Consider the following 15,426-nt stretch of genomic DNA (forward strand, 5'->3'; position numbering starts at 1 on the left):
TTATTTTTTAATGTTCATGATTTTCTACTAGCTTTGCCAGTGTGCTTTTCATGGATATACCATTCAGAAGGACTTGTTGAAATGCCCACCCACTTTCCCTACTGAAGAAAGACAGGGAATTAGGAATAGTATATATAATGTATAAAAATATTATAGTTTCTGCCATCTGGTTTGACTCTGGTTAGGTTTGGCAATGGAGCAGCATGTGCTCCCCTTCAGAGCTGAATCAAGTATTACCAAATAGTAAGGGAGCAATTTTGCACGCACACCCCTACTCTCAGCAACTGAAGTACATTTGGTAGGTGTCACACTTTCAGTGCTACTAAATGGACAACCAGCACTGCTGTGAGTACTTGTACAATATATCCACTTTAATAGGAACTTTCATTCTATTACAGTTAATGGAAAGTCACAGAGGAGGTATCCAGCTTTTGTGCATGAATCAATCATGAAAGGTATGAATTATTCAGTGATAATCCACACAGCATGTGCTATATGCAAATTTAAACAGGGCAGTATCCATACCCCAAGAATTCTATTGTTTAATTTCCTTTGACATATAAAAGGGGTGTGACAGACTAGGAAATAAGAATATCCAAACAAATCATGGAAGAAGACTTTAAAAAGAGCAGACAAATTGCTTTTTAGCAACAAGACAATATTTGAAAGAGTCTCAAGATGCTGCTGCAGAGTGCGGAGAACACTACTGTACATTGGGCCAGCCTCCAGAAACAGGCTTTTTGGTCAATATAGCTTTTCACAATACAGTGACAGGGTTTCATTGTGATGAAAAATTTAGAAATAGCTGTGAAGGGAATTAAGACTGTGGGGGTGGAGATGAGCTGAAATTATAAAAACAAATACAAAAATCAAAACAACAATGTCAAACAGAAGAGTTAAAGTGACCCATATCTAATATGAAAAAATCTGGATTAGTCAATAACAAAGTTAATTCCAGTACACATAGCTTTTCTACCATTTATTAAAATAATAAAAAGTCAGCGGCCCTGATACCTGCAGTAATTTCATTTTCTTCAATACCTTTATACTGTGAATGAATTTGGCACATCAAATCTTTTTAAATGTCCCATTTGCATGCATTGAAAATGACTGGATCGAATTAAGAAAAGGTTCTGGTTCTAGTGCTCTAAGGTACAGTACAACTGAATTTGGATATATGGAATTATTTTAATTCCAATATACAAAAAGGATACAGAAACCCAGACTGCAGGGGCATAGAAATGATCCCAAAGCAACATTATGACAATCTGTCAATATTTCCCTCTCACAAGGTTGAAATGAATATTCACATCTCCAGCCTCACCCGGACAGGGTCTGACCAAAAAATACCTCAACCCACTCAGACACTTAGTGGAAGGGGAAGTTTCTGAATTCAGTAACCAGGAAATGGCTGGTTTATTCTGCACAGGAAATGAGTCACCCAAATGCTTCCAAAAGGAGCAAAGACGACAGGAAAGAGCTGAAACAACATGAACTGATAAAAACTGGAACAGTATAGACCTGGTGGTTTTTCACCTTTTTTCATTTGTGGACCCTAAAGTTGCCAAGGTACAGACCCCTTTGGAAATCACAGATATAGTCTCTAGAACTCCAAAGGTCCACAGACCACAGGTTGAAAACCATCTGTTCTGCAGCAATGGCAAACTTTCATAGACCCATTAGCTAAAGCCTGCAGACCCTCGGGGTCCATGGAGCACAGGTTGAAAGCGACTGGCATAGACAAATAGCACTTTCTCATTTTGCCATAGAATAAAAAGGGGTAATGAAAATTAGATTCTAGAGTCTGTAATTAAACTTATAATTTTCATTTGCTGAGTTTTATGCATACAAATTATATCTTGGTCTGATTTTATACAGTTGTCATATTAAAACCCCTGTTACTCTGTATCTTCACAAAACAAAAAAACAGGTCTTACAAATAACAATTGTGCAATTACCTAGTTTTGGGCAGAATAAACCTCTATGATATTTTAGACCCAGTTCTGTAAGTATTAAGTACCTACTGCATGGTGCTGGCTTAATGTTCATTCCTTTTCTGTGCTTTCCACAACTCAGACACAGTTGTTTTTGACAGTCATCCCTCAGTTCAAGTAGGGCCTTAAACATCATACTACCAATCACTATACTTGAATGCTGAATCTACAAGTGCCCCTTCCTTTCGAAAGAGGCATGTTAATGAGCAGGTTTGAAAGATGCTAATGAGGCTCTGCAATGAATATGCAGTGCCTCATTCGCATAATGGCAGCCACGGCAATTCGAAAGTGCGGCTTTTCAAATCGCATGCCGCCTGTGGAGACGGGTCCTTCCAAAAGGACCCCCGAGGTTTTTGAAAGCCCTTCTTCCTATCTGTGATCGGAAGGGCTTTCGAAAACTAGGGGGGGTCCTTTCAGAAGGTCCCATCTCCACGGGCGGCGCATGATCCGAAAAGCTGCACTTTCGAATCGCCGCGACCACCATTATGCTAATGAGGCGCTGCATATTCATTGCAGCGCCTCATTAGCATCTTTCAAACCTGCTCATTAACATGCCTCTTTCGAAAGGAAGGGGCACTTGTAGACTCAGCATTCAAGTATAGTGATTGGTAGTATGATGTTTAAGGCCCTACTTGAACTGAGGGATGACTGTCAAAAACAACTGTGTCTGAGTTGTGGAAAGTGCAGAAAAGGAATAAAGGACTTTATTATTTGGGGTAACAAAATCCATTATTAGTTTTCCATGATTTTCCACTGCCAGCCTCCTGGGGCTGGGAGACAAGACTTCTGCTGTCAGTTGTCCAGGCCTGAAAGTGGGGGCTCCTGCAGTTAGCCATCCAAAATGAGAGCAGGTACCCAGGGTTAAGACTGGAAACATGGGGCTCAGAGCAAGGGCGCCTGCTGCTGTCCACTTAGGGCTGAGACTGGGGGGGTGCCTGCTGTCAGCTGCCCCGGGCTGAGTGCTGGGGCCCAGGGCTATAATCAGGGACATGGGCTGAAAGCAGGGGTTCCCACTATTAGCCACCCAGGGCTAAAAGTTGTAGGGAGGACAGGGCTAACAGTGGCTGTTCAGGCCTCACAACAAGAGGTCCTGCTTTCAGCCCCAGGGCAGCTCCCATCGTCAGCCCCATGCATGGCACAGCTCCTGCTGTCAAAACTATAGTGGAAGCCTAATAATTTGGAATCCACAATTTCCATAATATTGCAAGTTAAGTCGGACCTTAATAACGCTATTATGAACTGATCCCTGAAAGACAAGGGAAGTACCAGCATTTGTCTGAGAAAACAGTTCCATTATAAAAGTCTATTTGAGGGAGATCTGGTTATAAAAAATTAAATCCTTGTTGAAACTTAATATCAATATAAAGGTACAAAGGATATGTTAGCAGAACCAATACAAATAAAAAGATACATCTACAATGAAACACTCTCCTATATCTAAACTAAGGATTTCCAGAGGTGTATTGTGATATGAAAGAACATAAGAAAACATGCTGGCATCTTAAGCTGCTACAAAAATTGCAAATTTTGTTTAAAACAAAACAGTAATGTTAATTGGAGGTCACTTTTAAAAGATAGGGGGACCATGTTTTGCCATTTGGCATAAAGATGCAAGTGCTTGGGGAATGATTTTATAAAAAGTTGAAGGACTTATTCCTTCAAACACTTGCAAACATGCATCCACTGGTTCATACCCCCCATCCCCATTTTACTACTGGCTATGTCTACACGAGCTGCTTTTCTGGGCAAAACTGGCCTTTTGTCAGGAAAAACTGCAGAGCATCTATGCACAAAAAAATGCACTTTGTCAACAGTTTTGTTGACAAAATCTGGCACATCCATCAGCAGCATTATACCCTTCCCTGTTCAGGAATAACACCTCTCTGGACAAAACAAAAAGCAGTCAAGTAGCACTTTAAAGACTAGCAAAATAGTTTCTTAGGTGAGCTTTCGTGGGACAGACCCACTTCTTCAGACCATAGCCAGTCTGGCTATGGTCTGAAGAAGGGGGTCTGTCCCACGAAAGCTCACCTAAGAAACTATTTTGCTAGTCTTTAAAGTGCTACTTGACTGCTTTTTGTTTTGATAGTGTATAGACTAGCACGGCTTCCTCTCTGTTACCTCTCTGGACAGTGTTCTGTTGACAAAACAGTTGTGTAGGCGCTCTGGGGCCCTTTTGTCGATGGGCAGTCCTGTTTGCAGAGCTTCTGGTCAGCTGTTCTGTCAAGAGAGGGCTGGGCAGTCTGGCTGCTCTCTGTCGACAGAGCAGATTGCTCTTTCAATCTGCTTTTATGTGTAGTCACAATCTGTTGACAGAAGTTTTACCAGGAAATCCCTTCTGACAGAGACTTCTGCCAACAAAGGCATCTCATGGAGACATAGCCACTGTGACTAGTTCTATTGATTTCAGTGAGATCCATCATGCCAGTGAAGTTATACAAATACATATTTACAAGACTAGGATCTAAGGAACTATTACAAACAATGATAAGGATAAAGGAAAAATAGAAAGTGACCATGTTTTTTCTTGATAGAAGATTATTTAGGATGTTATTATCATTGTGTACAGTATGCATTTGAGCACATTACCTTCTTGGGGAGAGAACAATTATTTGTTTAAACTTATCTGAAAAAGCAGAGCCATTGTCAGGAAAGCAAGGTCATAGGGGGCTGCTGGCTTGCACAGAAAATAATTGTATGGAAAAATTGCCTGCACAAAGCATTTTCAGCTTGTAAACCATTTTAAGAAATAGAGAGAGAGAGAAAGTTTGTGCAGAATGTGTTAAATTCCAGAAGATAACATACATTCAAGATTTAAACGGGGGGGGGGAGGGAAATCCTGGGTGTGTCTCCCAAAGAACCTTCAACAGAGACTTGAGCAACCACAGAGGCTGAGGGTCAAGGAGAGGGTCTGTAAATCAGGCTGGGCTCCCTGCTAGCTTGTACAAAAGAAGCTGAATCATGTTGGAGTTTTTCCCATTTCCAGCTGGTGTCTGTTTTTTGTTTTTAGTGAAGAAAAGGTGAGACAATTTCTTTTTACATTGAGTTTCCAAGGGAATGGATATTTTTAAATGCATCATTTTCACTCCAAAGAAAAAATGTATATTATCAGACTGTATGTTTACAAAATGCGCTAATTTCCTCTGAGAAACAGAAAAGATACACTACAATGATTTTAAAAAATTAATGGAGTAACTTTTTTACCTGAGCAGCGCATACTGGACTGAACAAATGAGTAGCTGTGTAATCTAGAACCCTTCAAAATTGGACCTTCTTGTAGTCAAATGCTGTAGGAAGAAATCTGGTAAAACGTAGCTGAAAATCGATATATTTGATATACTTATGTGAAATCTAAGGAGGAGGGTGGGACATTAAATAACTTTCAGTTATATTTCCTTAATTTTTTCTGTTCTTTATAAACCACGTAATAATGATTAGTTGAAATATGGCTTGGACAAACAATAGTTCCTTGATGGTGAGTGCCTGGTTTTGTTCACTCTTTAATTAAATACATTTGCTAAATAAGGGGGATAGCTGTGTACGCTCTAAATTGATTTGTTAGCTTTACTAGTTATCGGTATATTGGGTTGATTTTTACAATTTATCAGTAGACTTAGTACTCATGAAATTTCACTTGCTAATTTATTTCTTTCAAGTATTTCCATAATGTGAACTAGGGATAATAATCCTTTGTATTCCCTGCATATGCATATGTTAGGTCAATGGAAGAATTCTTCCATCAACGTAGCTGTATCTACAATGGGGGTTAAGGTGAATGCACTGAATAGGGTGTTAAATTTTTCACAGCTCTTGAGTAAAGTAATCTAAGTTGACCTACATTTTGGATCACACTTCATGGGTTTTAGCCATAAAAGCTCATGATCTAATGAATGTATTAGTCTCTAAGGTGTGACAGGAGTGAATTCATGCTAGAATTCCAGATTATCCTTGTCCATACTTAAACAGCAAATGTCATTGTGACTTCAGAAGCATGCTGCTGTATAGCAGAACAAGCTAGAGAAAGGAAGTCAAATAGCTAAGGTGCACCATAAACAGATTAGTAAAGGGGAAGAGGATTTTTTATCATTTGAATTACAATAAGCAGGTCTGGGCCCCCTTTGTTCTGAATAGGGACAAAGTAAAAATACAACGTCTGTCATGGAAAGCTTACAGTGGGTTCCACTTGGGCACAGTCAGGCTGTTTGCATGAATCTCTCTGAAGGAGTGAGGATTAACGACACACTTCAAGACTGAAAAATAACTACTTCTGGGATGGTAGAAGAAAGTTATTAACTAATCAGTGCAGCCTATGATGGCTGCAAAGTAAGGCTAAGTCTATACAACCGTCTAAACTATTTTGAGTGTAGTTCGAAATAGGCTATTTTGGCATTTGGTGCTGTCTAAACAGTGCCAAATGGCAAAATAAAGCATTATTTCGATGCATCCCTTACTCCTGCAATGGGGTGTACAGGAATGCTGAAATAACACACTTGTTATATTTAAAAATAATGGGTGCATTTCAAAGGCACAGAGTAGCTATATCTGGATACTGAGGTATCCTGAAATAGTTCTGCCATGTAGACAGCCTAGCAGAGATTTTGGTCAAGGAAAATGGTGCAACCATGGCTCTTATGAAGAGAATTGTAATGGCTGGACCCCGCCACCAGAGTTGTGTACCTCTTTTGTAAAATATTGCATGTTCTCAAAGACACACAATCATTTTCTCCTCACAACACCAACTTTAGTTAAAATCAAATTGATTTTAACCGTATGTTTAAAAAGTAAAAATCCCAGCTGTGTGTAGTGTTTAAGTAGCTACCTTTTATGGATCTTACCCAGGAAAGCTCATTACCTAATAAATAAAATTCTTTGTGCCACAGGACTGCTTGTTTTTTGTGAAGCTACAGACTAACAGGGCTACCCCCCCGGCACATTTATAACAGGCACGTGGACTCATAAGCTCCTGATGACACTCAAGGGCTATCTATGTCTACACTAGAAAGTTTTGTTGACAAAACTTGCAGAACCTCTATACACAAAATGCATTTTGTTGACAGAAACTGTTGACAAAAAAGCCATGTAGACGCTGGGGGGGGGAGCTTTTTGTTAAAAGAGTGGTTCACAATGTCGCTCTGCTTTTATGCATAGACATGATCTGTGGGCAGAAGTTTTGTCAGACAGAACATCTCTTCCGACAGTAACTTCTGCAGACAGATGCTTCTAGTGTAGACAGAGCCAACGTCTTTTGCGCTTCTTTGCCCACATTCACTATGGCTGTTTCGCGTGGTCTTAGGACTGTTTTCCCATAGTTAAGATGGCCGACTCAGATGACAACGCAACAGACACGTTGGAGATGTTGCCCAAAATCAAGATGGCTGCCCAGCGTAGGTTCCGTTTGTTATTCCGTTCGTTGCCCCTATGCAAGATGGCTACCCAGTGTACGTAGTGGGCTTCCTACCCGCTTTCAAAATGGCTTCCCTTCATAATGCAGGACCTTCACCAATCTCGCGGCGCGCCCACTGTTCACCCCGCCCTCTCCCTCCCTGGCAGCCAACGGACTGCGCAGCAGCCTGCCCAGACTCCTCCCCCTGAGGCGACAGAGCCCCGCCCGTGTCGTCAGGCCGACACAAGCGGCAGCCAATGGAGTGCTGGCGCGGGTGAGGCGGGCCGGACGGCGCCGCCATTTTGTGAGTCTATAACACGGAGCCGTTGGGTTCGTTCCTGCTATTCCGGCGCCTCCACTCCGTTCCCTGCGGGTCTCCTCTGTGTGCAATGGACGGGTAAGTCCACGCTGGGCCGGGCCCCGCTCCGGACGGGGACAGCAGAGGAGTAGTTTGAGACCTCACAGGGCTATGGGGAACTGGGGACCTGCGCCGGGGGCTGGGGCGTTACCTGCGGGGGCGGCGGCAGGGCCGCTCGTAGAGGGGGGAGCGTTACCTGAGAGGGCTCCGTTGGGACGGAGGGGTGCCCGACTGGATCCCCTCCGTCACCGCCGCTTTCTACTTCCCTGCGGGGATTTCCACCCCCTTGTGGGGCCGTGGGAAGGGGGGAGGGGCGGACCCCCGCTGCCTCGTCTCCGAGAGTGAGGCGAGGCGAGGCGAGGCCCCGATTGCGCGCGGGGGTTCCTCGTGCGGGCCCCTCGGGCGTTCGGAGCCACGCACGCGCTCGGCAGCTCTCGGCTCTCTTCTCTCCTCCCCCCTCCTTCCCCCGCCGCCTCGTGCTCGGTGGTTCCCCCCCCGTACGTTCGTAGACCCAGGCGCGAGGATGCTGTTTCCCTCGCCCGTGCGTAGGCGCGTGCCGCACCTGGGGGCGGGGACGCGCGCTCGCCCTCCCCCTCTGAGCACCTGGGGAGGGAAGGGCGTCCACCCCTTCCCCTAGAGAGTCCAGCGACGTGCGCTGGTGGAGGGGGAGGCAGTTGGCCGTGTTTCCTGTAAATTGCCTGGGTGTAGGGCGTAGCGTCCGCCTGGGAAGCTGTGCAAGAGGCACCCACTCACCTTAGGAGTTGCAATCAGTCATCGTTGTACCGGGCGGGGAGTTTTGCAGGAGGCGAGATTGTGGCTTTGGCCGCACCCAGCTTTGGCAGCTGCTTCAGCTGTGGATTGTGCTGCCATTGTCCTGGCCTTTTCACGAACGCTTTTTGAAGTGTAATTTGGCTTATGCCCCCTCAGGCTGGTCCTTGAGGCACTGTAATGCTTTCGGTTGTAGTTAGAGTTTGCTGAAAGCATGGCTCAGTGCCCTCCTCCTGTTGTTTGGAGATCTCAAGTTAAACTGTAACAATATGGCAATGCTTGTAGTAGTGCTTGCTTGTTCTTCTGTAGTTTAATTACCAACTTTTTTTAAGCTAAAACCTACCTCGTTTCATATGCTGCTTTATGCAGTTTTGTGAGGATGAAACTTGCAGGCAAAGTAGTTTTGCTTCTCTCTCTAGTGATTATCTCCTTTACTTTAAAGGTGTTTCAAAATGGGATACTCAATGAAAACATAAATTAGAAGAAATGAGGTTTTACTATTTATTTGGAAGAACTACAGTAGTGTGCTGACTTTCAAAGAGGAGAATGTTGTTAGTCAACCCAAAACGTTATTTGGCACTTCCAGACAGTTTGGTATTTAAGTATCCCAAAACCTTAAGAGAGCCCAAATTTAATGACTGGGTTTAAAAAGTTTCATTCACATTCATTCTATAGGTTAAAGCGTTCACAGCCTGATTCCTTATGGGAAGACTATCTTAGGAATTTCTGTTCAACATGTTGCACTTTTAACCGATCCACATGTTGGGATAAGTGTTTTTCTGTAAATAAAATAATTTGTAGCCATAACACATTTGAATTTCGGTTTTATAATGAATATTTCTAGTACTCAGGGTAGGTTGTTGGAAAGCTGGTGTGGTTATGTAAATAAAGTACTTATTTAGACAGTTCAGCTTTTCATCTTGTGCAGCATAAGTAACAATATGAACTGAAGCCTAAAATTTCAATTACTACTTGTCAGTTAAGATTCCAAGATATGGTTCACCTTCTTTACAGAGTTTAGGCACTGTCTGCTGGGCTAGTGATGAAATGTGGGAGATTTCTTTCTTCTAGAAACTGGTCACTTTCTGCATAGCTAACTGCCCATGACTTTTTGTCTGTATTTACGCTTACAGTGCTGTTTAGATGTAGCCTTAAATTGTTTTTTGGTATGGGTCATCTTGCTAAATATTCACAGGACTTTGATGTGACATATTGCATATTATAAAATGGCCAAAAAGTTCGCTATCCAAAATAATTTTTCTGTCCTATTCAAAAGGAAGTATCAGTCTTTCTATATGAAATTAAATTTTGCACAAATTGATGGCCCTTTTTGTTTAAGAAGTAGGAGAATACACTTGTTTGCCAGGAGCAGTGAAACTTGCTTAAGAAACCGCTGTTTGAATATATTCAACTTAAAAATTAACTGCATACCTTTAAAAATTTTCTAAAAGTTGCAGGGAGGTGGTAGTTAGTCTGTATCTTCACAAAGCAAAAAAGCAGATCTCTAGCACTTTAAAGACTAACAATCATTTATTAGGCGAAGCTTTCATGGAGCAGACCCACTTTTTCAGATCTGGAAATAGATCTGAAGAAGTGGGTCTGCCCCACTAAAGTTCATCTAATGATACATTATTGTTAGTCTTTAAAGTGTTGACTTTTTGTCTCAGAGTTTAGTGTCACTAACATCCTTGGTGGTGGTACCTCTTCATGTGGCCTTTATCAGATAGATTACAAAGGTATTCCAGAACGGAACAGTTTTTGGCAAATAAAAGCTCTTCTTGCTGGATAATTTTAAATGCCATTTGCTGTAAAGGCTACTTTATGTAAAACGTTTCCTGTGTTTGAGGCCCTCAAGAGGAACAGGAAGCAAGAGAAATTGCTCAGGGATAACTTTGAGTGGCTTGGAAACTTGATGCCCCTAATATTTTTGTGTCTCTGGGAGATTTTCTTTGATTCAGGTGTTCAAGAAGGACTCTAAACTGCAGAAATGGATTTTTATTTTTTTTAAACTGAAGAAACTGGCATGTTGAATAACTGATGGAGTGGTTATGTGCACCAGCATTCAGCTGATGTACAGATGGGTTTAATTACTCCACTAAAGTTCTCCCCCTCAAGATAAAACAAAACCCATCTGTCTTCATTGGTGACTCTGAACACCAGTGGGATTGTAAAAACCCAGCAATCTCATACAGAGCTTTTTTAATAGTAGTCTGGGCTAGAGAAACCATCGTGTAGTTTTCTGGCATCAGCCATTGGAGTAGACTGTGGGTCCAGTTGTCAGTTGTTGGGTTAGGATGACATGGCAAGCTGGTTCTTAGGAGGAAATATGAGAAACTGAGCTGGCTTATGCAAGTACCAAGGATTGTTTTAAATTAGTGTTTCTTTACCTGAAAAATTACTGAAATGTAAGGTAAGATGTATCAAGCGTGGGTTATGGTAAAATTAAATTGTTTTGAATTATAAAATGTTTCTTGATGCAAGTGTGATTCCTTATTACTGTGCAGGACTTGGTAGAATCCCACTTTTCGCAGTTTCCTGTCATTTGGTAATAGGTCTGCAGTGATCTCTTGGCTTGTGACTGCAGGATCCTGTCTCATTCCAAGTGTTTGTACAATGCACTGTGTACTGGGAAGCCTGGCATAATAATTCAAGGTTCATGGGATGATGTGTGTCCTGAAGGACTACAGCGTGAATGGGTCTGTGTGGCTCAGCTTTACATCATTACTTTACCACATTTTGTATATACATACATACTGAAGGAATTTTCCATCTTGAATTGTTTCCCAAAAAAGTGTAAGTGTTGGTAATATGAATATTTTATTGCCTGGAACTGCATTCTGCATTTGTCAGCCAAGTGATTCTCTCAGTAATAGGAGCTGCTATAAAAGATCTGACCAATAGGCCATCTAGTCTAGTATCCTGTCTCTGATAGTGGTCCATAATACCATATGCTTTGGAGAAATGTGTAAAACCCTGAGGCAGGCAGAAGAGGAATAATCTGTATCCATCATCTGGTGTCATCCAGGCTAAAAATAGTACATCTGCATCTGACATGAGTCTGAAAAATTGCCATGTACATGGCTTCTGCTGGGGCTGCAGTCTGTGGTCTGGAACCCAGAGGGTTGGTGGGAGAGTAGAGTTCCAGGGCTCAGGCTCCAGGTGTTAGTCTGATAGACTCCCCTAGTGCTTGCAATGATAGAAGTTCTGTTGTAAAGCAGGCACAGGTGGTTTTATTCAGGTACAAGTGAGGCAGTTATATAAAGGCCTGCCTAGTCCATGGAAGCAATTCCACGACTGCACCATTCTTGGCCAATTCTGGGATCATTATTAAACCATCTTTGTAGACCCAGAGAGGTAGCCATGTTAGTTAGTATCTCCACAAAACAAAAAAGTAGTTTTTCAGCACTTTAAAGACTAACAAAATGATTTAATAGGTGATGACCTTTGGTGGGACAGACCCACTTCTTCAGATCTGGAAATTCTGAATTTTTATTAAATCATTTTGTTAGTCTTTAAAGTGCTGCAAGACTGCCTTTTCATCTTTGTAGAAAGTCTCCTCCTAACCCCACTCTGCAGGGTCAGCTCCCTAGAATTCTTTTTCTGAGTATTTGTGCCAACTAGATAGTCTAACGCTACTCTAGGTGTGGATTATATGGACTATACAGGTGAATACTAGTGATTGTAGGAGATTAACATTGACACTTTATTTCTTGCTGTGACTTGGCTCTTGGTGTTCCTCTGTTTCGTACAGTCCTGTGAAGAATACTGACTTGGTTACCTTCATACTCCTTTCTGTGGTTCACTGGCAAAAAGGGCGAATTGGTGCATGTTCCTAGCACTTCCGAGGGGGTCTTGAGTCTTGAGCGCAACCTAATTTATTTTTTGTATAAACTCACCTTGGCTCATTTGTGAAGATGGGTGCACTTGGACGAGCTTTTTCTTACTGCTGGATATTTGAGGTAAATCTATTTAACTTAACCCTCATCTTTCTTTTTTCTACAGCATTGTCCAAGATATAACAGTTGGCACAAAGGTAGGCACTACTCACTTTTTCTTTTTTACACTTGCTTAGTTGTGAATTTACTGAAATCAGCTCTTCCATTTTAAAACGGTCTATTTCTGGTGTTACTGCCTCTTGGTTTCTTAACCAGAAGGCTTATTTTATTTTCATATATTTAATGATCAAGTCATGGCTTTGTTTTTGCTATGTTGTAGGGATGACAGACTGTTGTAATTGTCAGACAAGTAATGTTTCGAAACAGAAAATGCAGACTCTGCTGGTGTTCAGACAAACTTATGTTGCATCCATATTAATATATTGTAAGAGAAAATGGCAGTCCATTGGATTGAGAGCGCTTAACTTCCTTCGTGTTTTTATGGATTGCCCATTCGTTTGGATGTTGCAATAATCCTTTGACTGCTAAAATAAAAAGCACAAAGCATTTTACTTGTTGATTCTTCTCATGGGTGTACAGTAAATACAACCTTTACCCCTCTAGTGCTTGGCTTTGAAAGTGCAACCTTAGCCTGAAGACTCAAAGTGCTGACAGGAGCCTCCTTATCAACAGTGTTTGGTAATAGGCTGCTTTTCACAGGAGGAAACTTGGTTCCTGAGAACTGCTAAATGGGAGTTTTGGGGGTGGACAGAGCTCCTCAGCTTAATTCATGGCCCAAATTGTAATTTTAGTTCAGAGTTAGTGGAAAGATTGATCAGATGTGGCAGAATGTGAAAAGTTGGACTGTCTGGTGAAATGATGCAATTTGGGACAGGACTAAGAATTTAAACTGAGCTAAAGATTGGTGGTGAGCCAGGTAACTTGTTACTTCATGTACCTATTTTTTATATATTCTCTTAAGGATCATTTTTGCCACACACAATGTAAAAGTGCTACGGGGGAGCTGATAAAGTGTAAGTATCAGACAGGTAGCCATGTTAGTCTGTATCTTCAAAACCAAGAAGTCCTGTGGCATCTTATAGATTAACAGATGTTCTGGAGTATGAGCTTTTGTGGGCAAAGACTCGCTTCGTCAGACCTCATGCTCCAAAATATCTGTTAGTCTATAAGGTGTCACAGGACTTCTTGTTAATAAAGTGTAGTGTATTTCAGAGCCAACAACAGAATTGGATGCTAGAACTTCTACAACTGTGGGCAACCCCTTAAGTTTTGTATGATTCCGGTGACCAGCAGACAGATTGGAAAAAAGCTCTATTTAATATCTATGGGAGAAGTTACTACTTATGCTACAGAATTTAAAACATTTTATTGTTAAAAATGGTTTGGTGTCTAGTGTCTGCTGTGACCAATTTTATTCTGGCTTTCAGTCTGTCTGCTGCAGGGCAGAATCCACAGAGTGGATTGCCATGCTGCTTTAAGGGAAAGGGAGAAAAGAGCATGCTTTGAAGTTATCAAGAATCTGTGAGTTAGACTTCCTGGAATAAATCAGTCATCTTACCCTGTTGAATAGTAACAGAGAGGAAGCCGTGCTAGTCTATACACTATCAAAACAAAAAGTGGTCAAGTAGCACTTTAAAGACTAGCAAAATAGTTTATTAGGTGAGCTTTCGTGGGACAGACCCATTGCTTCAGATCATAGCCAGACCAGAACAGACTCAATATTTAAGAGACAGAGAACCAAAAACTGTTTTTGGTTCTCTGTGTCTTAAATATTGAGTCTGTTCTGGTCTGACTATGGTCTGAAGAAGTGGGTCTGTCCAACGAAAGCTCACCTAATAAACTATTTTGCTAGTCTTTAAAGTGCTACTTGACTGCTTTTTGTTTTCATCTTACCCTGGAAGATCTTTCCATGTCATAGAAATTTTAGTGACTTCACTAGTCACTTTTGTAATCCTACTGCAGTGCTCAAATGCATATAAGATGCTGCAGCTATAGGAAGATCTCTGGAAAGGAAGGCTTTTTCCTGGAAAGGTTATGATGTGAAATGTGTTTTTGGTTTTTAGGTTCCAGTGATAGCAAGAATTTCAGGATGTGATTACATTTCAGGCATGTGGTTTATTTCCTCTGGCATGATTTTAATCCCTTAAGAAGGGTATGGTTTGTCATCTAAATGGGGACTGGAAGAAGTCACATGTCAACACTTGACTTTTTAGCACAGGAAGTACACTTCTATGTTTCAAGTGCCATGGGGCCTGAGAAGTGGATGAAAATAAGAGTAAAATGTATATAGCAAAAATACTACTTCCTGTTAGGCACCCCACTTTTAGACACCAAGTCTGGTATGATAGCAGCAAAAGAGAATTGAATTACATGAATTAGGGTAAGACATTGTCTTATTCATAAATCTTTGAAATTTTCCATCTGGGTAAGTTAAGTGTCATGTCTAAAATTGTGTTTTGAAGAGTACTGTCCACTGCAAATAATGCAGTACATTCTGTTGATTTTTGAAATAAGTGCCTGGTTATTTAATGACACATTTGATTTCTAAAGTCTTATTTTAGATTTATGGAATGCTTAACTTCTGTGGCTAATGCCACTGTTGCTTCTTCCATGCTGCTGCTTTATTATAGTCAGTCTTATAATTCCACACTTAGTCATCCAAAGGAATAGGTGTCCTTTCATTAAATCTCAAAAACAGTGGTAACCTTGAATGAGAATAGTGTAAAATGGAAATGAGTTCACTCTTATTTTTAAAAACTGGCAGCAGCTTTTGCAATTGTTCTTATGAGTGTTCTCCCTTCATTCTAACTTCTGTGGGTTTTTTCCCCAAATAATTAGGCTGGATAGTGTGCAGGAAAAACTTTCCATATGATGCTAGAAACGGTTCAGAAGGTTTTCTATTGAAATACTTTAGTGATTTGAGCTCTGTTCTTTGCTGCGACTTGTGTGGTTATTAAGACATCCATTGTTAGCAGTCTCTTTATTAACTTTATTTTTTTCTCCTTTCAGGAATACATACTTATAATC

The 15,426-nt window shown here is 41.3% G+C and overlaps 1 protein-coding gene across 2 annotated transcripts in view; it reads left to right on the plus strand.

Moving 5' to 3' along the window:
• Positions 1-7,662: 7,662 nt before the first annotated feature.
• PTBP1 (polypyrimidine tract binding protein 1) overlaps positions 7,663-15,426 on the plus strand; it is a 43,697-nt gene continuing 35,933 nt past the window's right edge. Inside the window, exons 1-2 of one of the 2 annotated variants that reach the window (XM_074978070.1) lie at positions 7,663-7,774; positions 12,506-12,536. In XM_074978070.1, the coding sequence (XP_074834171.1) occupies positions 7,767-7,774; positions 12,506-12,536 (39 nt within the window). In that variant the 5' untranslated portion in view covers positions 7,663-7,766. The remainder of the gene's footprint in view (positions 7,775-12,505; positions 12,537-15,426) is intronic. The other variant, XM_074978071.1, reaches the window with a different exon arrangement.

Source organism: Carettochelys insculpta, chromosome 27 (genome assembly GCF_033958435.1).
Source record: "Carettochelys insculpta isolate YL-2023 chromosome 27, ASM3395843v1, whole genome shotgun sequence".
Lineage (NCBI taxonomy): Eukaryota > Metazoa > Chordata > Testudines > Carettochelyidae > Carettochelys > Carettochelys insculpta.